Source organism: Mandrillus leucophaeus, unplaced genomic scaffold (genome assembly GCF_000951045.1).
Source record: "Mandrillus leucophaeus isolate KB7577 unplaced genomic scaffold, Mleu.le_1.0 Scaffold541, whole genome shotgun sequence".
Lineage (NCBI taxonomy): Eukaryota > Metazoa > Chordata > Mammalia > Primates > Cercopithecidae > Mandrillus > Mandrillus leucophaeus.
The window spans coordinates 485,993-510,291 of NW_012105820.1; the positions used below are offsets into that span (position 1 = coordinate 485,993).

The 24,299-nt window shown below is 55.0% G+C and overlaps 1 protein-coding gene across 2 annotated transcripts in view; it reads right to left on the reverse strand.

Moving 5' to 3' along the window:
* Nucleotides 1-4,119: 4,119 nt before the first annotated feature.
* The window catches only part of FOXN1 (forkhead box N1), a 30,846-nt gene continuing 10,666 nt past the window's right edge, over nt 4,120-24,299 (reverse strand). The window contains exons 1-8 of one of the 2 annotated variants that reach the window (XM_011997518.1): nt 18,366-18,516; nt 17,484-17,948; nt 15,111-15,221; nt 13,235-13,365; nt 11,603-11,699; nt 7,926-8,133; nt 7,273-7,764; nt 4,120-5,177 (exon numbers count right to left, since the gene is read on the reverse strand). In XM_011997518.1, coding sequence (XP_011852908.1) covers nt 4,858-5,177; nt 7,273-7,764; nt 7,926-8,133; nt 11,603-11,699; nt 13,235-13,365; nt 15,111-15,221; nt 17,484-17,948; nt 18,366-18,488 — 1,947 coding nt within the window. In that variant the 5' untranslated portion in view covers nt 18,489-18,516 and the 3' untranslated portion in view covers nt 4,120-4,857. Of the gene's footprint in view, nt 5,178-7,272; nt 7,765-7,925; nt 8,134-11,602; nt 11,700-13,234; nt 13,366-15,110; nt 15,222-17,483; nt 17,949-18,365; nt 18,517-24,299 lie in introns of those variants that run through there. The other variant, XM_011997519.1, reaches the window with a different exon arrangement.

Consider the following 24,299-nt stretch of genomic DNA (forward strand, 5'->3'; position numbering starts at 1 on the left):
TTTTGTATTTTTAGTAGAGATGGGGTTTCGCCATGTTGGTCAGGCTGGTCTCGAACTCCTGACCTCAAGTGATGCGCCCGCCTTGACCTCACAAAGTCTTGGGATTACAGGTGTGATCCACTGTGCCCAGCCAATACTGCATTTTTTACTGTACCTTTTCTATGTGTTGTAGAAACACACATAGGCATTGTGTTACAACTGCCTACAGTATTCAGCACACTCCTATGCCATACAGGTTTTTAGCCTCGGAGCAATAGGCTATCCCTTAGAGCCTAGGTTTGCAGCAGCCTCTACCATCTAGGTTCGTGGGAGTAAACTCTATGATGCTTGCACAATGACAAAATTGCCTAAGGACACATTTCTCAGAACGTATGTCTGTTGTTAAGCGATAGATTACTGTATGTGTGTGTATATGTGTGTGCATGTGTATGTATTTGTACATTTTTTGTACTATCTATAATACAATTACAAAATATCTGTGATTTCTAATGACAAAGTCACAGGTATTGCCAATGCTAGTGTGATTTGTTGCTGACATTCATAATGGAGGGAAATGCTAGATATCAGGTAAGGATGAGAGAAAATGAAGTTGTAACTTTTTCATGCAAGTTCCTGGACCTGGGAATTCTAATCCATTTGAGATCTCTCACGTTTAGAATCCCTGAGCAAAAGGATTAATTCCCTCCAAATAGCTGACTTGAAGACCCTGCATCCATTCAGAGAAGTTGTTGCTCACCCTGGCCAGGTGTGGTGGCTCATGCCTGTAACTCTAGCACTTAGTGAGGCCAGGGAGGGGGTGTTGCTTGAGCCTGGGAGTTTGAGACCAGCCTCGGCAACATAGTGAGACCCTACGTCTACAAAAACTACAAACGTTAGGTGGGTGCAGTGGCCCATGCCTGTAATCCCAGCACCTAACAGAGGCTGGGGTGGGAGGATCACTTGAGCTCAGGAGTTCAAAACTAGCCTGGGTAACATGGCGAGACCCCATATCTACTTGGGAAAATAAAATTAAAAAGATGGTTGCTCATTCTAATAATGGTTAAATGCTTGGTGTGAGGTGGCCAGCAGGGGGCAGCATATGAGCGGGAGCGCGGGGCTCATTTCAGGAACTAAGGCCCAGTTAAAGTCTGAGGGCCTGGTTACACACACACACACACACACACTCTCTCTCTCTCTCTCTCTCTCTCTCTCACTCACTCACACACAAAACTAGACCCAAGTCCTACCTGCTTGCTACCTGTCTTCTTGCATTAGGGGCCAGTTCACACACAGGTGTGCTGAATGGGCCCACTGGACAGAGATTTGACAGAGGGCCCCCCTGGAGGAGATGGCCTAGCCTGGGATATAAGGTAGGTTTGTCTGAGCTCCCAGAGTCTCAGGACCTGAGGCAAGCAAATGGGTCCCAGTAGGATTCTCCCAGGAAACATTTGCCCTGCGTTTGGGGGCCTAGGTGTCATCAAGACACAGGCCCAGGGTTGGACAGAGCTGGCGTGCAACATTGCCTGAGGTCTTGGCAAAGAGCTTGCACACAGCCAGGGCCAGGCTGGGGCAGGTGGGCCTTCCTCTTTGGTGTACCCCCTGGCCATGCCTTCCCCACTCCCTATCCTACCTCAGCCCTCCAGCCCTGCATTTAGCCTTCCAGCCTCTGCTGGGGAGGGTGCTGGGGTAGGTGGGGTTCTATTATGGGGTCTTTTGCAGACCTATCCTCTCGGAGATAGGTGGTGGCTGGCCCCCTGGGCCCGACCCCAAGAAGAGCTTTGTCTTTTTTTTTTTTTTTTGAGACAGAGTCTCACTCTGTCACCCAAGCTGGAGTGCAGTGGTGCAATCTCAGCTCACTGCAACCTCCACCTCCCAGGTTCAAGCGATTCTCCTGCCTCAGCTCCTGAGTAACTGGGATTAAAGGTGCCTACCACCACACTTGGCTAATTTTTGTATTTTTAGCAGAGGCGGGGTTTTACCATGTTGCCCAGTCTGGTCTCTAACTCCTGATATCAAGTGATCCACCCATCTCGGCCTCCCAAAGTGCTGGGATTACAGGCATGAGCCACTGTGCCTAGCCACCAAGAAGAACTTTCTTTTCTTTTCTTTTCGTTTCTTTTCTTTTCTGTTCTGTTCTTTTTCTCTTTTCTTTTCTTTCCTTTTCTTTTCCTTTCTTTTCTTTTTCTTTTTTTTTTTTTTTTGAGACAGAGTCTCACTCTGTTGCCCAGGCTGGAGTGCAGTGGTGCAATCTCGGCTCACTGCAACCTCCGCCTCCCGGGTTCAAGCGATTCTCCTGCCTCAGCCTCCCTCCCTAGTATCTGGGATTACAGGTGCCCGCCACCACGCCCAGCTAATTTTTGTATTTTTAGTAGGGACGAGATTTCACCATGTTGCCCTGGCTGGTCGCGAACTCCCGACCTCAGGTAATCTGCCTGCTGGGGCCTCCCAAAGTGCTGGGATTACAGGTGGGAGCCACCGCGCCCGGCCTTCATCCAAGAAGAGCTTTCTAAGCAGAGGTCCCCCTTGTGGCTTCTCTGGGAGCTGGGGTTCATGTGTGTGCTTTTGGCTCCCACATCTGCCCCATCTCTTTTGAAACAGTGCTGCAGTGACACCAACCCCACCTGGAGGTGACACCTAGGGGGTGAGTCTGACGTGGGAGGGAGTGAATCCCTGACCCTCCGGAGACCACTCTGCAGGACCAGCAGTACACACAGCACCAGGACATGCTCCACTTTGTCACCTGTGGAACTCAGGGCCTCAAACCACTTGGCAGCTCTTTCAGCCAGGAACAGATTGGAAACAGAAAGGCACAGCCTGGACAGGGCAGCGACTCCTTCTTGCATGAGGAGATGGGGGTGCAAAGAGGGAGTGGGCAGGCCTCAGAGGCAAGGGGTCTGGGGGAGGGCATCCCCTCCATTCCTCTGGCCAGGGCAGCCTCTTCCCTGCATCTCTTTGGAAGTTCTCCTGGGAAGACACCCTGCCCACCTGCTCCTCAGCCTCCCCAGTGGGTCAAGAAGTCTTCCTAGATGCCTCACTCTTTGGATTAGAAACTTCTCAGTTCTGGGTGAGGGTGGGAGGTACGTCATAGGCCCAGGGAATCTGCCATCAGAGTGGCCTGGCCGTTTTGCTTAGGGAGAGGCGGCCAGAAATGAAGGCTTGGTAGTGAGACCAGAAGGCACTTGCTTTATTGTTCTAGGACAGGGGACAATGACAAGCCATTGAGGGATCTGCTTATGCCTCCTCTGAGCCTGGGGCCAACCTCTGGAAGTTCTTGTTACCCCCAGGCCCAGGGTGGGCTGAGGTTCCCCCTTGGTGGGGTCAGGCTCATGGCAGGCACCTGGGCTACACCCCACAGCGCCACGGGTATCCCTTGTGCTTCCCGGGCACCCTAGGTCTGCCAAGCAGTCATAGCAGGGGTGCTTTGCATGGGTGCTTCCCTGCTACCCTGTGCCAGGCTTTTTTCCTGAATACCTAGGTTGCCTGAGACAGTTGGAAGTAACTAACAGGTGTTCCTCAACTTATGATGGGGCTACATCCGTAGAAACCCATCATGAGTGGAAAACATTGTAAGTCAAAAGTGGTTTTTGACTTCCGGTGGTTTCAATTTACGATGTGTTTATCAGACATAACCGTATCCTAAGTTGAGGAACGTCCTGAATGTGTATTGCTTTTGCACCATCCTAAAGTTGAAAAAGTGTAAGTTCCATCCTGGTGAACATGGTGAAACCCCGTCTCTACTAAAAAATACAAAAAACTAGCCGGGCGAGGTGGCGGGTGCCTGTAGTCCCAGCTACTCAGGAGGCTGAGGCAGGAGAATGGCGTGAACCCGGGAGGCGGAGCTTGCAGTGAGCCGAGATCCGGCCACTGCACTCCAGCTCGGGAGACAGAGCGAGACTCCGTCTCAAAAAAAAAAAAAAAAAAAAAGAAAAAGTGTAAGTTGAACCTTCGTAAGTAGAGTTAAGCCGGGACCTAAACTATGTGAACTTTTCTTTCTGGTGGGGGAGTGAGACTGTGGTGACCTGGAGGCGGCCCTTCCTGCACCCGGGACTGGGGAAAAAGGACATGTTCAAGTTTCCGAGGGCAAGGGCTTTTCCAAACACTGCTTCAGAAATTGGGCTCAGTTTGGTCCCCGGGTAGATGTTGCCCCTCCTGTGTGTCACCCTGGGGGAAGCTGGACACAGCATGTACTAAGGATGGGTAGAGACTGGCTGAGCGGGTGCTGCCAATTAGCAGCTCCTGGGGGAGTCCACAGACAACCCAGGGAGGAGCTCTCTATCTCCTCCTTCTTGCTGGGCTTTTGGGACGAAGATGGGGGAATAAATACAGGGGGCTTCTGGGAAAGAAAGTGATGAGGGGGCCAGGCCTCCAGAGCATGTGGGTGTCAGAATGGGGGTCTGGGGGAATCTTTGGCCTGGCACAGGGCCTGAGCTTTTGGTAAGCAAAGCCCTCAGCTCTCAGTTGCCCCAGAAACGAAGTCGGGCTCTCAGTGATGGAGTGCTGGTTCCTCTGGCTGTAAGGTATGTGGGTGGGTGTACATCTGAATAACTGTGTGTGTGTGTGTGTGTGTGTGCGCGCGCACGAGGGCTTGAGTGTGGATGAGTATGAGCTAGGAACAGTGCATTTTCTTCTTGCCCAGACACTTGCTCTTTGGGGGCCCTGGGTGAGGAACTGGGCCACCACATGGCAGAAATGTGTGAGGGGCAGCACCCCAGGTGGTGTCCTCTGTGCCCCCAGCTACCAACTAACACGTATGTTGGCTTAGTGGCACAGGGGACAGGAGTATTTTCCTTCCTTGACCTTTAAGGTGAGCCCGATGTGGGCGGCCAGCCAGGACTTCCAGACCAGGCAAATGCTGGAGCTGATGATGCTGGGCACAGCTCATGCCAGGGCCATGGGCTTGGAGCTGGGGCTGAGGTACACAGAGGGGCCTGCAGAGGCCGGAGGGGGCGTAGGCTCCAGCTCCATAAAGGCAGAGTAGAGGGTGGTGAGTTGCAGGTCACCCAGTGCCCCGGAGCCCCCACTGCCCGGGGATGCCAAGTCACCTGCCCCACTGCCTGTCTCTGTCAGACAGGGCCCAGGGGGGAAGCTGTGGGGTGGTGGCTGGGGTGGCTGCATCGAAGATGATGTCGGGGATGAGGTCACCAGTACCAGGGGGTCGAGGGCCAAGCTGTCATCCTTCAACTGTTCCCACAGGTTTCCTAGTTGGGGGAGATGGGGAAGGAGAGAACAAGTGTCAGTGGGAGGCACTGGAGGAGTCCTGTCTGGCCCCTCTTACCCGTCAGTTTTCCCATGCTGCAGAGAGCAGGGGTCAGGGTGACATGTGCTGGGAACAGACCCCAGCACTAGCTTTGTGACCCCAGGCAGTTGCTGAACCTCTCAGCCTCAGATTCCTCCTCCCATGTAGCCCAATCTGAAAGCCATTGATCTAGAAGACCTCTGTGGTTCTTTTTGGGGGTGGGCATTGCGGAGGGGTTGATGCCTGCTGGCAGCATGGATGCCAATGTTGTGCACTCGGGAGTGAACCCTGACTCCTGCCTAGTCTCCCACGGAAGGTAGATTTGCAGCCCAGCTCAAGGAGCTTCCAGCAGTGTACTCTGGACCTAATGGGATGGATGGGCATGGCTCCCTGGGTCTCCTCCACTGCAGGGCCCAGGGAATGGGAGCAGAGCCAGGATGCACCCCTGAGTCCAAGGAGCAAACAGTGCTGCCACCTATGCCATGGGACTCGCATCATGGCTGGCGAAGGCCTGGGGCTCCTGCACTGGGTATTCAGGCTGCAAGCTCTGGAGAGAGAGGGCCTGACTAAACCCTGGATTGGATTTGGCCGCCTAGGTTCCAGTCCCAACTCTCCCTCTTTCTAGCTAAGTGACCTAGAGTAAGTTCTCAAGCCTCTGTGTGCTTCCATGAAGCAGGTTTAATAATCCCTCTTATCCTCTAGGCCCAGATGAGAAAGCACTTAGGGAGCAGCCAGCCTGATACCTTATGCCTAGCAGGGGCTCAAGTAAATGTTTTTCATGCCCCACATATCTGTAGCTTCCTCTGAGGCTGATTGAGCCCTGCTCCCCACTTCTGGACCGGGCTGAAGATCTATGGGCACTTTTCTTTTTCTTTTTTTTTTTTTTTAGTAGAGACGGGGTTTCACCGGGTTAGCCAGGATGGTCTCGATCTCCTGACCTCGTGATCCGCCCGTCTTGGCCTCCCAAAGTGCTGGGATTACAGGCTTGAGCCACCGCGCCCAGCCCTATGGGCACTTTTCTAATAATAGCTTCCCAAACCTGGGCTGTCTCCGCATCAGGTTGGGAGCTCTCTGAGGACAGGCTGCCTCCATCAGCTTGTGAATATTCCCTACCCCTGTGCATACAGAGAGTCTGAGGCCTGGATCATCACCCTGTTCCAAACCTTCTGTGGCCAGTACCGGGGCCTGGGGTGCACTGGAATTTAGATGGGAATGGGTGGGCTTGGCCATCTGCAGAGATGGAGCAGCCAAGATGGAGTGGAATGGGTAGAACCCGCCTCAAACTCCTATCTCCAAATCTCTCCAGGGCTTGCCCATCTCTGAGGCCTTCCATTCCTCTAGGGTAGAGTCTCTCTCCTTCTGCTTTAGAAGATGAACTCTGATAAAATGCAAATGCATCTGAGAATGTTCAGACTACTGGTCACTCACAATCGAGTATGAAATAGAACATGGAGCCCTTTGCAGTCTATCCAGAGCTGAGAGTGGTTTTTTGTTTGTTTGTTTCTGAGGCAGAATCTCACTCTGTCACCCAGGCTGGAGTGCAGTGGCGCGATCTCGGCTCACTGCAACGTCAGCCTCCTGGGTTCAAGTGATTCTCTAGCCTCAGCCTTCCGAGTAGCTGGGATTACAGGTGCGTGCCACCGTGCCCGGCTAATTTTCGTATTTTAAAATGGAGACAGGGTTTTGCCATGTTGGCCAGGCTAGTCTCAAATGCCTGACCTCAGGTAATCTGCCCACCTCAGCCTCCCAGAGTGCTGGGATTCTAGGCATGAGCCACCGTGCCCGACCAAGAGTGGTTTGATGATGAGATCAGTCGGACCACGTTTGGAGCACCAGGAGGAGGGAGACAGGGGCAAGGACATCCCTCTTTCCCTATTCTCTGGATGGCAGAGAGCAAGTGGGCAGCTCTCCCTGCCAGGTCCAGCCTCCTCTGCTTCAGTTGACCAGAAACCCAGCCACTTGCAGACTGTAGCCTGGAGACTTGGAGACGATGAGTTCCACTGCCAGGTGGCCGTCTCCAGTCCTGTACCACCTTCCCTTTCCCACCCCCAGCTCACCCTGGAAGTCGAAGTCAGTGAGTGAGGGATTGATGGCATCCAGGTCAGTGCCAAGGTCTCCATCTGGCAGCAGGGTGTCGTGCACAGTCCTGGCTGGGGAAGGCTCGGCCAGTAGCTTGGCACTGTGACTGGGTGGGGTGTGGGCAGGCAGAGGCGAGTCCTGGGGGGTGCCTGGCTGGGCCCGCAGCTCAAGGTGCCCGTCCGGCTGTGGGAACAATGGCTGCGGGGGTCCAGGAGGGGCCAGGCCTGGTGAGAGGTGCAAGTATGTCTGCCCATAGCAGGAGGGTGCGTGCCCCACAAGTAGGTCCTGCAGGGAATTCTTGCCAGGAATGGGGCCTGGAGCTGGGTGGAGTGAGTGCAGCGGCGGGGAGAGGCCAGCTGGGGGTGCCAGGGGCCGGATGGGGCCTGAGCCTGCCAGCCCAGGGGGTGGACAGCCCAGGAGCGGGGAGCCCAGCTTTTCTCTCTTGTCTCCAATGAGGCTGTCCAGCTCTTCTGAAAGGCCCAAGAGAGAAAGAACACCATGAGACCTCCCTCCTCCACAGCCTTCCCCGTCCTGGAACCGTCACTCAGGGCCTTGCCTCATTCTCCGATTCTCTTTTTTTTTAGCTCATGGGTACCCTGGGCCCTTCCTTGCGTGGCCCGGCCAGCCTCACCTGGCTTGGCCATGCTTTTGCGCACAGCAATGGGATCTTTCCTCTTCCACTTCTGCAGCTCCTCTTGCATCTTGTCGATCTTGGCCGGATTGAGGGCCCACAGGCAGCCCTTGCGGGAGGAACTTCCCGATTTGTTCTCCACCTTCTCGAAGCACTTGTTGAGGGATAGGTTGTGCCGGACAGAATTCTTCCAGCCATCGGGCGCTGTCTGCCAGAGCAGAGCAAGACAAGCATTCAGGCTGGGCTCAGGGAGCCAGAGCGGACTTCAGGTCTGGGTTCTAAAACACTCCTGTGCCTCCTCTGGGCACAGAGCTGCCGCCCACTCGGGGGCTTGTTGTCCTCCTCAGCACCCAGCCCTTGCTTGGTACCCTTCGGTGGTAGGGGAGGGATGAACAGGAACCCTGACCCCAAGTTATTTTCATCTCAAATCTGCCTTCATCCCACCCTCATCCCTGCCTGACCCCTCAGAGGACTGTCGAGATGATTCGGAAAGCCAGGGCTGGTAGGTGCTGCAGAGGCCTTCTGGCCCACAACACCCTCCCATCCGAAGCTCAGCCATCCCCAGTGGGTCTCCAGGCCTGTGCTTGGACCCCTCTGTGGAAGGGGGACTCACTACTCTAAGGTCTTGTGGCTGGTTTTAGAGAGGGGAATTAGGGGAAGAATGCTCCTCTCCCGGGTATGCCTTATCCCCTCTGGGACTAACTTGGGAGAAAAGAAAGATGGGCGAGGGTTGTGAGTGGGTGTGTGTGGTATGTGCATTGCACATGTGTTTGTGTGTCTATGTGGGTTTGGTATATGAAGGGACAGTGCGTATGAGCATGTGCACGCGTCCCTAAGTGTGTCTTCCTGGCATAAGCAACGTCTCCTGGCTACGGGTCCATGAATTCCTCGAGTGTGAGGATGGCCGTGTGTGAGAAAGTCTCTCTGGGTGTGACTGTGGGTAGCCATGATTGTATGATGTGTGGGTGTGAGTGTTTGCATGAGTGTGCCCGGGGGGCGTGTCCTGGTGGGGAGGCCAGCCCTCAGGCGGTGGGGGGGATGCTCGTGCCAACAGAATAAACACCCATTAGGAGGCCTGGTCATGCCACCAGTGCGGTAATTGTGCCCAGGGAGGGTTGTAAAAACCATTAGGCTGACTCAGTTGGGTGAGAGGCGGTGGCGGGAGTGCCAGTGGGCCCCTGCCCGCCCACCTCCAGCTCTCTTCCAGGCTCTGTGACAGCCCTGAGCTCAGCGGGGGCTGACTGTGGGTAGGGCACTCGCTCTGGCCGGTGAGGCTCCTTTGCCCTCATTACCTGACCCCTCCCCCTTTCAGCCCAAAGTTTCTGCTTAATGAGGGGCAGCCACTCCCTCCTCCCCAGCTCACTTGCCCCAGGGAGCAGCCAAGCTGAATCATGCCCAGCAGAACTGGGTCCTGATGCCAGCGTCACTCCAAGTGGCTGGCAGGACCTGGTGCAGCCTATCTTGGGGGCAGCTGGCCTGGGGCAGGGAGCTGGTTGAGGTGACCCCCAAGGCTCCCAGGGTCACCAGGGAGGATTCCTGAGCCACCAGACCAGCCAACTTGGGATTCACCTTCGACTCCCACCGCAGTCTCCACTAGGAGTTAAGGCCACGTTGCCCCATGGGAAGAGTTAATGGGCACTGGGGCCTTTTATGGCCCCATAAATCTGTGACTTTGGGATGCCAGGGCAGCCCCCACCCCAGTCACTTCCTGTTTGGAAGAGGGATGGTCAGCACTAACAATTATGTCCAGTGGCTGGACACTTCTCCAGTCCCATGTCCCTGACTCATGGTGCTATGGGACGCCTGCAGCAGCTGCCTTGGGCATGAGTGCTGGCCACTCCAGGGTCCAGTCTATCCTCACCCAGAAAAATGATCTTCATATGGGAAGTGAGAGATGGAAAGAGGTGGGGAATCTTTGAACTAAGGAATTTCCTTAGGTGGGTCAGAGGGGAACTGTCAGAGTCAGAAGGAATCTATGTGCCAACTAATCTGACCCATTTTACAGACTGGGAAACTGAGGTTCAGAGAAGAAAGGGCCTAGCCCTGGATCACACAGGGAGGCAGTGACAGAGCTCAGCTTCCAACTCTGTCCCCCAGCTAAGGGCCCTGCCCAGGTCACCCCATAGAACCTGTCTCACAATCTGGGACCCATCCCATCCTCACAGATGCTTTCTCTCTGAGATCAAATGTAAACTCAGGAGTGAGGGAATGATGCAAGTGGCTAACAACAACAACTAGAACCAAAGGGAACAAAAAGCAGTTAGACCTCTTCACTCCTCAGCCCCATAAAACAGGGATTACACAGCTCCCAGGAAAAATAATTAAGCGCGGAAGATGGGATGTGGGGAGGGGCTGGGGGCCCGGCCAGGAGCTGGTGGGGAGGGAAGGCTGAGAGGACTGGGCTTTTCCCTCTCTCTGTCTTGGCCCCTTGAAACCCTAGAAGACCCTCCAAAAGCTTTAGGGGTTAGGGAGAGTTCAGCCCCTGACCTGTTGGGGTATCGAGGGCTGCCCTGAATTCAGGCTTTGATGCTTCTTGAATTCCGGGGACGACTCGCCTCCCTCCCTCTTTCCCTTCCAGAATCTCTGGTGGATCAACACACTTTTCCACTCCTGGCCAGACCACTCCGGCCATCTTGCCCACTCCCCATCTGACGGCAGCCCAGCGGGATAAACTTGTTTGAACATCAAGTCTCAAATTATCCCCAGGCAGGACCATAGATGGTGGGAGCAGGAATCACCCCCTGGCAGGTGGAGCTGAGTTCTGGATTACTTGGGTCTCAGCACCTGCCCACTGCCTGGGTGACAGATGAGATTTGTGTCTACTAGGGCTTGGAGAAGGCACTCTTCACACGCAATCTCCGGTCTCCCCCACACCCACCCCAGGAGAAGGAGGTCTGTGCTGGAGGGTCTAGGGGGCATGCAGAGAGGGGTGTGCAAAGCCAAACAGCTTGATCCAGTAACTGATTGCATCTACTGTGTGACCTTGGGAGAATGGACCACCCTGTCTGATGTGTTTGTCCACCTTGGGAGAAGAGCCCCTGTCCTGCCTCTAGAGGGGGAGGTGGGTAAGGCTTCCAGAAGCCCCTTCTGTGAATGATAGAAATGAGATTCTGCCCAAGGGGTTGGGGGAGAGTCAGGTGAGCCAGCCTGGGACACTCAAAGACTGGGAAGCCCACACCCCACTTTCTGGCAGAACTACAGCTGAGCCTGCCACCCACAGAGGCAGATCTAATCTCACCTTGGAAGGCAATGGCTTCTTCAGCCCTGATCTCCCAGCCACCGTGGCTGACCAGCTTCTCCAGCCCCACAGCGTCCCAGGGGTCGGGGTAGCAATAGTGTCATTTCTTCTCCAACTTTCTCTTCCCACTTGGGGTAGGTGGATGCTCCCTGACGCCCATCGGTGCTAACATGTCCACCTTCCCCAGCAGAAGGTCTGACTCCAGCCTACTGTGCAACCTTGGATGAGCCGCTCGGGCTCTCTGTTCCCCACATGAAGCCCCTTTTGTAGGAACTCTGTCCTTCTGGGGTGGAGACAAGGGAAAGCATGGTGGGGGTAAGCCCTCTCCTGGCTTTTGTTCTAATTCTTCTCCCGCCTCCAGACTGAATCCTCTGGCTCAGAGAGTCCTGGCTTGTCCAGGACTTGGGGGTGATGGGATGGGGAGGAATCTTGGGCTCACCTTGAAGTAAGGAAAGTGCTCCGTCATAAAATTGTAGATCTCGCTGACGGGAAGGCTTCCAGTTTTACTGTTCTTAAGGGCCATGAAGATGAGGATGCTGAAGACAGAGAAAGCCCCTGAGAGTCTGAATCTCTGACTGGGTCCCGAGCCCACCCCGAGCCCCCCACCACTGGCGAAAGGCTCTATGGGATTGGAGTTGAAAGGGGAGGGAATGAGAAGGTGTCCATTAAAGTGGACATGGAAGTCAGGAATTACAGATGCGGGAGGGTCTTGCGGAATCTGAGAAACCTGGGTGGCTATCCTGGCCTAGTTACTCTCTGGCTGTGTGACATTGGGTGAATGCCTTACCCTCTCTGAACCTCAGTTTCCTCAACTTTGAAGTAAAGAAAATAATAGCTACCTCAGAGTTGTGAGGATGAAGGATGGTGCCTGTCACATAGAAGGCACTCATTAAACGGAAGCTGTCATTACTAGTCAGTCGTTAGCCAGTTGCATAAACGTTGGAGAGTAGGGAGGGAACTAAGGTTTCTTGAGCCTCTGCAATGTACCAAGCACGGTACCTACATTCTCTTACTTAATCCTTCCAACAGCCTGAACTGCTGCCCCAAACCCTGACAAGTTTTTTCTTTTGATCTTATAAGTCTTATATTTTTATTTCTTTTTTATTATACTTTAAGTTCTGGGATACATGTACAGAACGTGCAGGTTTGTTACATAGGTATACCCGTGCCATGGTGGTTTGCTACACCCGTCAACCCGTCGTCTACATTAGGTATTTCTCCTAACGTTGTCCCTCCCCTAGCCCCCCACCCTCAACGTGACATTTTTTTTTAAGAGGAATGAATAGAATACATAGAGGCTCAGAGAGATTAAGTAACTTCCCTGAGGTTTCACACTAGTCAGTCCCAGAGCTGGTCTTGAACTCATTTCTGCTGGACTCCAAGGCCTGCATGTGTGTCTTTCAGTGAATGACCCTGCCTTTCACAAAGCCCTTCTCTGCACTCCTGGCTGATGTTTAAGTTCCTCTCCCTTCCCCTCAGCTCACACTAGCTGATGACCCGATCCCATGTACGGCCTGACGCATATTTGGTCAAGTGTCACTGTTGGTTGGAATGAATGAAGGGACAGATGGAAGGGTCTCCCAGACAGGCTGGGTCTGCTGACACTTAAGAGGCCAGCCCCAGAGAAGTCCCACCAGGTCTGGCAGATGGTGGATAGCTGAGTCACATCTGCAGGCCTCACCCCTATTTCCTTCCAGTGGAGCTTTGAGTGGGGGGCTTCCCTCTGTTTCTGGGGAGGGACAGGGAAGGCAGCAAGCATCTCCCCTAAATTATCAGACCCAGGCCCTGGGCTCTAGGAGGTGAGACCTTGGCAGGCTCACCCCAGGGCACCAGCATCTGCTGAGTCAAGCCACAGACATGACTCTCCAGGCTTAGACAAAGGATCAGAGGTGATCCAGTCTATGCCCCTGCCTCCATGCAGGAACCCTCTCTCCAGCATCTTCTGGAAGCCCACTGGTATGATTTCCACCCACTGCCATTACGGGTAGACCCAGAGGATTCCATGCCTCAGTGTTTCCAAGGGCCCTCTCACTCCCCTGCTCCTGCCACCCCTGGAGTGTGAGAAATGTACCTGTAGGAATAGATGGGTTTTGGGAAGAGAGGCTGGTGCCCATCGGTGCTGGCCTGGGGTGCCATTCGCTGGTACGGATAGTGTGAGGAGCTCAGGTAGGGTACGGGGTAGCTGCCGCCACCTGGCGAGTACTGAGGAGGTCAAAAGGGGCAGAGTGATTGCCATGGTACCCAACCTTTCCCAGGAGGGCTCCCCTCCCCCATTTATATACATCCAGAGAAGGAGCTCAGGCCAGATTCTTCCCTCCTGAGTCATGGGCCCCATCACCCCCAGTGCAGAGCTCTCTGAGGGGCTGTGAGGAGATCCACACCCTGTAATTCAGGATCTCAGAGGTCTTAAAGCCCCCTTCCTCCAGCTCCTTCCTCTCAGACCCTTAGATGCTCTGGTCGCCATGGTGACGGGATCCTGCAGGGAGAGTATGAAGTGAAGCCCTCGGCCCCTGCACCCTTCCAGGAAGGTGCTCCCAGTGCCCGTGCATCTCCTGGAGCAACTGGGCCGGAAGTGGGATGTCCAGCCTGGGTGTTTGCTGGGCACTGCCACGTTTTATGAGTTTCAGTGGCTCTTTGAAAGGGCCGGTCATGGTGGTGAGCAGGTGGGGGTAGGAGGTGGTTTTACAGCAAAGGGAGTGGCTGCGGTGCCACGGATGGTGTTTTATGGAGGATGGTGGTAGGAGACTCTGACTCCCCCAGCTGCTCCAGCCTGAAGAGCTCTTTCCAGGTCACCCAAGAGACATTTAGTGCCTGAGTCACCCTCTGTCCAGGTTCCATAAAGCCCTGGGTGCGGCCATCTTGTTGAGAGGGGGTGCAGACTGCAGAGGGCATCAAAGCGGGGCCAGGCATGGTGAGGTCATTTAAGGTCTGGTGACCCCTTAGTTCTTCTGTGGCTCAATCTCTGTCCCTGCCTCAGGGACATTCTCTACCCTGGGTCAGACCATGAGCCTCAGGATAACTTTGGCCGTTCCACCCAGGCCCCTCACGGCAAAGAGGATGTCCTCTCATGCCTTCTCTTTGCTTCCCTCTATCTCTTTCTTTTGCCTGCAAAGCTGGCAGTCTGACCCAACCCCTCTCCCTTGCCTTCCTCCCTGGCTTGGCTGAGATCCGGGCCAGTGCCAGAGAGCCGGGTGTAGAACCTGCTCCACAGGCAGGGCCTGTCTCAGTGCCAGGCTGCAGGTGGATGGAGCTGGGCGCTGGGCAGCCACTTGCTCTGTCTTGCCTGGTGACTCCTGGGAGCTGCCTGGCTGCTCTGGGGCTCTTTTCTTTCTCCTTTAAGACTCCTCCATCCCATGCCAGTGTGGGGCAATTACTTGGCATCCTGTACACTTGGGAGGAGCTGAAGCTGGGAGAGGAGGAAAGGGCTGAAGATGATGGGGACTTGGAGTCCTCTGGGTGGGAAGGTCCCCTAACCCCACACTGGGTGCCCACGCTCTCTAGGCTAATAGAAGTTGGAGGCCAAGGTCACATAGCAAGATGGTGGCTGACTATACAGAAGCCCTTGTTCCTCACCCTGCTCAGCCTGTGTTTCACACCACACCCTCCTCTTCTCTTTGCCCCTCTCCCTGTCTGGGGCAGCTCTCCTCCTTCCCCTGTTTCTGGCTCACATCACAGCCCTGCCTCCATCTCAGCCCCACACTCTTATCTGAGGCCTCTCAGGCCTTGCCAGGGACTCAGACGAGCCCACCTCTGGAGGGGTGCAATTGCCTCTCTTCCCATTAACTACTCCTGCAACCTGCTGTGGCCCAGCCTAAGGTTCAGGGCCCTGCAGTCCTTACCTGCCCATCCTGGTGTACCCACACCATCACATAGACACCCACACACCACATACACACACACAATATCCTGACACCTGGGGGAAGCAGGCCCACTTGCCCCAGACCCACCTGCTGGAAGGGGGGCTGGGAGGAGCAGTACATATGCTGCAAGGGAGGCTGGTAGCAGAACATCCCAGCACCGCTCTCCAGAACTGGGGGCTTGACCTTGACCTCTGAACCCTGCTGGAAGAGAAAGCAGATGACTAGGTTAGGCCTTATTTTCTCCCTTCCTCTTTCCTGTGTCTTGAACCTTTATATCAAAGCAACCCCTACTCTGCCTCCCCCAAAGCTTATTCCTGGAGAACAACAGAGAACAGAGAAGGGCAGGGATTTTCTCAAGGGAACTCAGCAATTTAGTGGTAGAGCCGGGGCTGGAACGGACAGCAGTCCCTACGCCTCCCCTCACTGCAGGGGAGAGGCTGAGGCTGGGCTGTCCCGAGAAGTCTTGTGCTGGGGTAGGGACAGGGATCTTCTGGAATAGCACAAGGGTGCAGTGCTGACCTCACTCGACACGCCTGGCTCAGAGTCCTCAGACCCTCTAAGTAGGTGTGCAAAGGACACCAGGAAAAGGTCACAGCTCCAGAACTCTCCCTGAGGATCCATGGTGAGGGGAGCATGGGTAGTGGCCAGATAGGCTGGTCCAGCTGTGGCCCTGGGTCCCTTCTGTTTCCTCCTCTGTACAGCCCCAGGAAGCCCCAGCAGGATCTCTGGATGGGGCTGGTAGCTCCTCTCTGCTCTGACTCCTGGCCATCCCTGACACAGAGCTTTGCTTCCTGTTCCAGGGGGTCTACACAGTTGCTGGCCTGTGTGAGCCCTGTGGACGCTCTCACGCTGGGCATGGGGAGCCTGCAGCTGCTGCTAGGCGTGGTGGCCAGACCCTGCCTTCCCATGCGTGAGAGGCCAGCACAGAGTCCCAGGGCCTAGTGCAGAGCTCTCCCATGAGTAGGGACAGGAGGGTGTGCAGCTAGGCCCTGGAAGGTGGATCAGCCCTGGAGGAGGTGAACTGTGCTTCCTGGGGTTACCAGGGGCCTTGGGAAATCAGATCTGGGCCCAGAGGGGCAAATCAGCTGTGACCTCTCTCTGGGTGTGCCCTGGGGTTGCTGATGCAGAGATTGCCATAATCATAGAATCTCAGGCCTAGAAGGGCCAAGAGTACTTGTGTCCAACCCCTTCATTTGACAGATGATGGGGCTGAGCCCAAAGAGGAGAAGCAATATGCCCAAGGTCACCCAGCAAGTCGACCAGATAGCTGTGTGTCTTTGGAGCTTTTCTCCATGTGTGGGAGGGTAAGGGTGTGAACTCAATCTCAGCCTCACCGTTTGCAGGCTAGGAGACACCTTGGGCAAGTCACTTGGCCTCTATGAGCCTTAGTTTCCTCATCTGCAACGTGAGAATGGTGGGAATTTTCTAGAGTGTTGTTGAGGGGATTAAATGGGAGCACTTGAAAGAAAGCACCTGGCAGAATGATTGGGAGGTATTATTGAGTGGAGGTTTGGGGGCAGTAGCTGAGATGATGGTGCCCTATCTGTAGGCTGTGGTCATGTTTAAGGGGCCTGAGAAGAAGCGGTCAAAGGGCCAGAATAAAGTCCTATTTTGGCCACACCTGGTAGGCACCCAACCACCTTCTCCATCTTCCTTCTAAGCCTTTGTTGGGGTGGCTCGGGGCTGGAATGGGGGCCTGTTTGAAAGCAAGAGGTGGGGGAGCTGGTGGGCATGTGGAGTAGGAACTGCTGAGCCTGCGCCCACTCAGGAACCTCCAAACCAGAGCTGGGGAGCAGGGAGCAAGTTCCCTTTAGCTTTTCTCTTCCCTAAGCAACAATCCCATGAGACAGGTAATGTTGACCTTACTTTTCAGATGATGCTTAGAGAGGTTAAAACTTGCCCAAGGTCACACAGCTTATGGAGGTCAGGCTATGGAAGGACATGTTAACCTTCCAAGGTATTTCCAGGAATATACCCAGGCCCCACTCTGGGCAAAGAATGGGGCCGGAAAGGGTCCCTCCAGACTTAAAGTCCTCTCTCAACTCTGTATGCTGAGGCTGGGGAGGGAAAAATTGTGTCCTATGGCTCCTCCCCAAACCCTTTCTCTTGGTCTCTGGAATGTGTTTTTCTTGTCACATTTGCATATGGGCGTGTAGGTCTGGCTGGAGATTCTTGACACTTAAACAAACAGAGAGAAGTCACACACTGGAATCCTGACTCAGGAACCTCTGAAAGCTGCCAGTTTCTTTAGCTTGGCCTGCCTTCCCCACCCACTCCCCTCCATGCTGGCCAGGCCAACACCCCCTCCCCAGTTGACCAGGAGGTCCCAACTCTCTGGTCTTGAGTGGCAAAGTCTGCAAAGAGAAGGTGGGACTTTGGTCTCAGAGGACTGACTCTTTCTAGGCTGCTAGGAACCGGGACAGCGGGGAGATAGGACTCTTGCTGGCCACTAGTACTCACCAGGACTTGGGGGCCATGCTCCTGGCTGGGGTAGGGGAGCCCGTTACACCAGGCCTCTGCTGAGAAGCCAGGCAGGAAGGCCTCGGCCTCCGCCACGTCCACTGGGATCTCCTCGAAGGCCTCCAGCGGCCCCGGGGTCTTAAAGGAGTGTCCATTGAGGGCCAGGGTGGTCTCGGCCTCCAGGAAGCCGTCTTCATGGAAAGGCCGCTTGTACGGGTGGAAGGGCACATGGCTGCCCTTGAGGAATCGCCCGGGGCTGCTTGCTGGGGCCTCCTCAAAGCCAAAGCCAGGATACTTGTCTGAGGGCGAGAGCTGGAAGGGGCCGGGGCCGGGGCCGGCTGGGCAGTGGCCCTGGACTTGCTCGGGGCCTGGTGACGCAATGCGGGGACTGTGTGGGGGTAGTGAGGGTGTCCTCTCTGGAGGGCCGTCGGGCACAAATGATGAGCAGCTGAAGCCGGCATGCTTCTGGGTAGACAGAGAGTAGCGAGCCTGTGAGTGGAGGCTGAACCAGGCCTGGGGACTGGCTGGGACCCTACTCTGTTCTGGGGTAAAGGGGTCTATGGCTGAGCTCTGGGAAGCCCCTAAATGGTGGAGAAGACATAGTTGGCTCTTGGGAGCCCCGATTTCATGAGGGCACCCTGCTGTGAAACCTGGGGTACCCCAAATCTGATGGGGCTCACAGTCCTGCCCTGGGACAGGCCAAGACTGAAGGGATGAGGAGTGACCCCTCTGGATCTCGGGGTCACTGAGGACTTGTTTGCTGGTGGAGGGGACAAGACAGACCCTGGGAGGTCCCTGGGGGTAGTAAGGTGACTGGTCCACCTGCTGCCTGGGCAGCTGCAGGCCTTGGCCTAAACCCAGGCCCGGATGCCAGGTACTTACACTCTGTGGGGCAGGGGAGCCTGGGAGGCCCGGCGCCTGCATGAGGTCCCCTTGGCGCTCGCCCTCCAGTCTGGTGGGGCCCGGCAGCGTGACGTCAGACTGCGGCGGGGGCAGTGACACCATCACCCAGTCCTGGCCTCAAAGAAAGCCGCCTGCCATGAGAGTGAGGACCAGCATCCAGGGGTGACCAACCCAGGTTCGCCACCTCCACCCCAACCCCGTCCTTGGGCTGGGACTCTGCCTCCAGTCAGCCATGTGATGAAAGAGAGAGAGGGATCCAGAGAGAGAGAGAGAGAGAGCGACACAGAGAGAGACAGCAGAGAGAGCAGACCTCTATGGAGAAAGGGCAAAGCAAGCCAGGTAGGAGCCTCAGGAGGGGCTTGGCTGATCTCAGGCTGCAGCGGCAGAGACTGAACCAGTGAGACCCTGGCTCCCAGCTGGGCCCTGCCTCTGGCTCCTCAGGATCGGTCTCCTGTGTCTACAGCAAAGGGCCTGGCAAGGTGACCGCAGCAGGGGGTCTCCATTCAGTGACTGGGCAAGTTGGTGGTCCTGAGGGGAGAGTGAGCTGGTGTGTGGGTCAGACTCATGCTTGGGGTGGGAGCAACCGCCTCCATGCAGGTGAGTCAGCTCTCAGCAGAGGCTGGTCCTGCAGTGACCCATCAGCCTGGCTGACGCGACCACAGTGTGTAACTGGGGAGCCAAAGGTCCCTGGTTGCCTGGCGGCTCTGTGAGCCTAGCGGGCCCTGAGGATGTCACCACCCACACTGCAGCACCTGGCAAGTGCTGTTCCACCTGTGTCCTCCAAACTCTAACCTGTGACTTTGTGCAGGCCACTGCCCCTTTCTGAGCTTCAGTTTCCCCATGAAGACCTAGGAGCTTGGGTACATGATATCGGAGGGCTTTTTCTGCTCAGACCTTCTCCAATCCTAGGGGAATCCTGTCCCTAACACAGTGGGGTGGTTAAGAGGACTCAGGCCTCAAAGCCGGGGTTAGCCCTTCCTCTCAAGCTGTGCCAGCAAAGCTCTCTGAACTTCGGTGCCATCATCTAACTGGGAGAGTGACAGGCCCTACCTCACACAGATGTTCTGAGTGTCAAACAAAATCATGCGCAGAAAGCATTCCGCACAGTGTCTGGTGCACAGTCGGTGCCCCATAAATGCCAGTTCTCATTATGAATATTATTGTGAGTGTGGCTCTCCTTTTTTTTTTTGAGATGGAGTCTCTCTCTGTTACCCAGGCTGGAGTGCAGTTGCGTCATTTTGGCTCACTGCAACCACCGCCTCCCGGGTTCAAGCAATTCTTCTGTCTCAGCCTCAAGAGTAGCTGGGATTACAGGCTTGTACCACCACACCTGGCTATTTTTTGTATTTTTGTTTTTATTTTTATTTATTTGTTTTTTTTGGAGATGGAGTCTCCCTCTGTTGCCCAGGCTGGAGTGTAGTGGCGTGCTGTCAGTTCACTGCAACCTCCACCTCCTGAGTTCAAGTGATTCTCCTGCCTCAGCCTCAAGAGTAGCTGGGACTACAGGCACACGCCACCACACCTGGCTAATTTTTGTATTTTCAGTAGAGAAGGGATTTCACTATTTTGGCCAGGCTGGTCTCCAAATCCTGACCTCAGATGATCTGCCTGCCTCGGCCTCCCAAAGTGCTGGGATTACAGTCTAGCCACCATGCCCGGCCTCTCACTCTTACTATCCTCAGCTTTTTGCCTTCCTTTACCACCTGCAAGAGCAATTCCTCTTGAATGTACTTCTCTTTGCCCAAGTGGTCTCTGATAAAAGCTACAGTTTGCTGAGGGTCTGCTCTGGGCTGGCCACGGTGTGAACTATTTGGATGGTTTTCTCGTCGGTCTATCAGAATAACCCTGTAAAGAAGGAGCATTATTGACCCCACCTTCCAGATGAGGATGCTGAAGCTTAGCGGAGTTACATGACTTGCCCAAGTCACCCAGGGGCAAGAACTCTGGTCTGCCTGACTGTAGACTTTGCACTCTGCTTATGGTTTCTTCATTGGGTGGATGTCAGAGTTGGGATAGGCTAAGCTGGGAGGCCAGACAGCAAGAAAAGCATGAGGTGTACACTCACCCCTTCTACCCAAGACCCCCTCAAGTCGGAGCAGGGCAGCTGTGCTGTTCCCAGGCCATGTTCTTTCCAGAGCTCTGGGAGGGAGAGGTGGCCTCACTGGCCCCGTGGTACCCAGGCTGGGATTGGCACATCTTTGCTGAATAAACCATCAATAAACCTCATTTGACAGAGCGGGTAACAGGGAAAAGGAGGGGAGGCAATTTGCCCAAAGTCCCACAGGATTTGCCCAAAGATCCCACGGGGGATCAGTGGTGGAGGGGCTGGAAGCCGGGTCCAGGTGGGGGCCTGGTGGGAGACTCTCCCGCCCCTTCAAGAGTCCCCACCACCCCTTCTTGACGTCCTGGCGCCTGCTCACTCCGCAATGCTAAATGTGGCGTGACCGGGAAAGCGCCGAGCTGGCCGTAACGGGACACCACAGCGGAGCAGGCATGGGGCCCGAGGTGCGGGGCAGCCCACCTCCCGCTCCGCATCACTGCCTCTTGCTCCCTGGACAGCTCCTCCTGGACAGCTCGGGCCTGCCTGGCGGCCACACCTCACCTTGGCCCAGAGCTGCCTTCTCGGGAGGTGGTGCAGTGGGCTTGGCACCTTCCCAAGGCATCCTCCAGCTCCAAATGGGAGACTGGGGGCCCTTCCTCCCCGCCAGATGTCAGGCTTTGTAACCTGGGCAGGGTGGCCACTCTCCTCCCTGCAGGTGGGGTAGCACAATGGTTTAGAGCAAGGATTTGGAGTCAAGCCCAGCTGAATTCCAGCCCCAACTCTGTCACTTTCTGACTGTGTGACTTTGAACAAACTGTGTAGCTCTCTGTGCCTCACTTTCTGCAGCTGGGAAATGGGGCACACGGACCCACCTCACAGGGTCATTGTGAGGATGGTGTGCACAAGGTGCTGGCACAGGGAAAATGCTCAAGGCCACGTGTCATACATCTGGCCTCTGTTGGCCAAGTGTGGCTGGGCCCAGGGGCCTTTGGCCCCAGGCTCTACAGCTTCTCTGATGCTCTCGCTGCCTCAGGCCTGGCAGCCCTGGGGCGACTGGCTGATGACGAAGCCCCAGGTGGCAGCTGCCCCTGCTAGCCCTCCCTACCTGCCTGCCTTCACTCAGCCTGGCTTAGACTCCAGCACTGCTGCCCTGCAGATGTGAACCTGGGGAGGCCTCTCTGAGCTCCAGCTCAGGCGTGCACCACCTCCTGAGGGTCTGGCCTGCCCGGAATGATCCCCACAGTGTTGGCCTCGCCCCATTCTTGCACCTGTTCCCTATTCCCCAGGACATCATCTCCAGCTCCAGCCGAGTTCCTGCATGTCAGAGGCCTTAACAGAGGCTTCAGTTCACAGCCATGACTTTCACAGCCTGGCTTGGCCAAACCATCCCGCTACCTCTTCCAATCCCCTGGGGCCAGGATGAGAACCAGGGAAGTTATGCAGAGTTCAGAGGCCCACCCCTTAATTTGCATGAAGGATGCAGAGGTTCCTACTGGTCTTCAGGGATTCCTCTGGGTAGGTTTTGTAAGTGGGGACTCCTGTTTTGGTGACCATGATGCCCCTTGGTTGCAGCTAAAGCTCTATTCTACAGGTGAGGCCCAGGGAACAGGTAAAGTGACTTTCCTAAGGCCACACGGCCCAGGAGAGAGGGGGTCCTCAGGGGCTGGTCAGAAGGCCTCTGACTGGTGTTTATGAGGGGCTCCTGTGCAGCACTAGGAAAGGCTCACTGCAGGAACCTGGATGAGGCTGCCTTGGTCCTGACACTTCCCTGGAGTAACTGGCAGAGCCCCTGAAGCTGGATGACCTGGAGTCAGGGCTGGATTTGAATCACAGGAACTGTGGGACTTTGGTTGGGCATGATGCTTAACTTCCTTCCCCATGCCTCAGTTTCCTCGTCTGTAAAATAGGACTAATAAATACATTCCTCTCTGGAGGATTAATAAAATATTGCTTGTAAATAGCTTAACACACAGTACTTGCTCAATAAATGATAGCTATTATTAATAATTAGCAGTGGGACAGAGTTTATTTAAGGCCTGAGTTATGGGCTGAGTGTGGGGGAGCATCAGGAAGGGAACTCCCCTTTCCTGCCTTCTCCTGCCTCCTACCTCCAGGTCCTTGACATTGTCCTCTCCCATTGGCAGAGGCTAAACTTCCCTCTTCCTGACTCTCTGGCCTCAGAGGTCATTTCCGCCATTCCCATGTGGTAGAGCTAGTGTCTGTAGAAACTCCTGGGGACTTACATGGAGAGGAAGGGGGTTGACTCTGTTGTTTTGGATCTCTCGGGAGGTCTCTCTGCTGGCCCCAGTGTCCTGGGGCTGACATCTGCATTCAGAAGGGATCTTTCATAGAAGTCTAATCTTTATCCTGCCTGTTCCAGTTTCAGGGAGCACTGGAACTGGATAGAATGTGTGTGCAAGTATCAGCAAATTCCAGCACAGGAGGCCCAGTCAACTCTCCTGCTTTCTCAGATTCCAGGAGCTCCTCCAGATCACTCTCATGACCTGCCCCTTAATATGGGTACCCACAAACCACAATCCACAGCCACCTGCTTCCTGGCCGAGGCTCTCACTGGCAGACTGCCCTGGCGTCCCTTCGTCGCAGCTCCACATCTGCAGTGCACTCTAAAGTTTCCTCTGCACTTTTTTTTTTTTTTTTGATACAAGGGCTTGCTGTTGCCCAGGCTGGAGTGCAGTGGCATGACCATCACTCACTGCAGCCTCGACCTCCTGGGCTCAAGTGATCCTCCCGCCTCAGCCTCCCAAAGTGCGGAGATTACCGCGCCTAGCCTCTCTGCACTTTTGTATCTCTTGTCTCATGTTATCCTCCCTTTGCCCCGGAGGATAGGGGGCAGTGGTGTGCAGAGCCAGTTGGTAGGGGCTCATGAGAGTCAATTGTGCCCATTTCTTCCCAACTCCATGTCCAGCGAAATTGGTGGAGATCAGCCACAGTGGGAGTATTTGCCCATGGAAATTAGCAAATCCTACAAATCAGAGCCTTTTTAAACATTATGATTTATTTACTTTTGAAAGCTGACTGGTTAGCATTTACCAACACACCACTGGCAGGGGAGCAAGGTCATTAAGCCCATTTTTTAGGGGAGAAAATTGAGACCCAGAGAGAAGAAATGACCTGCGCAGGGCTACACAGCTGACGGAAAACCACATCTGACTCTCAGGTCTTGAGAGGCACGACCATAACCCCAGACACTGCCTCTCCAGGGTGCACCCCTGGCAAAACCTTGACCAAAGACCTTTCAGCATCTGGACTTTCTGGCCACCTTCTGCCTGCCATGATCCTTGGGGAGTGGGAATGGAAGAGGTGGACTTGATCTGCCCTGGCATCAGAGAGAAGAAAGAAACGGCCCTTTGACATGAGTAGAGGGGATGGCGAGTGGGAAATTCCCTAGAAAGCCTGACAACAGGATCAATAATCATCAAGGATCCACACTCATCGTTACTGCATTCCTGCTCTGTGCCCTTCTCACAAACAGCCGGCCTGCGCCCCCTCTACCCATCAACATCTCCCCACCTATCAGAGAGCCTTCTCTTGGCTCCTTAGGACTCAGGCAGATGAGGCTGTTTAGGTGTAGGGGCCAGGGGACACTGCTGGCTGTGTGACGTTGGATAACTCACATCCCCTTTCTGTACTTCAGTCCCTTTATAAGTCAAATGAGCCCCTGGGACCACTAGTATCTAAAGATGCTGAGGCTAATCCTGTGGAGGTGTGTACCTGGTGGAAGAGTGTACCCTGTGGAGGCATGTACCCTGTGGAGGCGTGTACCCTGTGGAAGTGTGTACCCTGTGGAGGTGTGTATCCTGTGGAAGTGTGTATCCTGTGGAGATGTGTACTCTGTGGAAGTGTACCCTGTG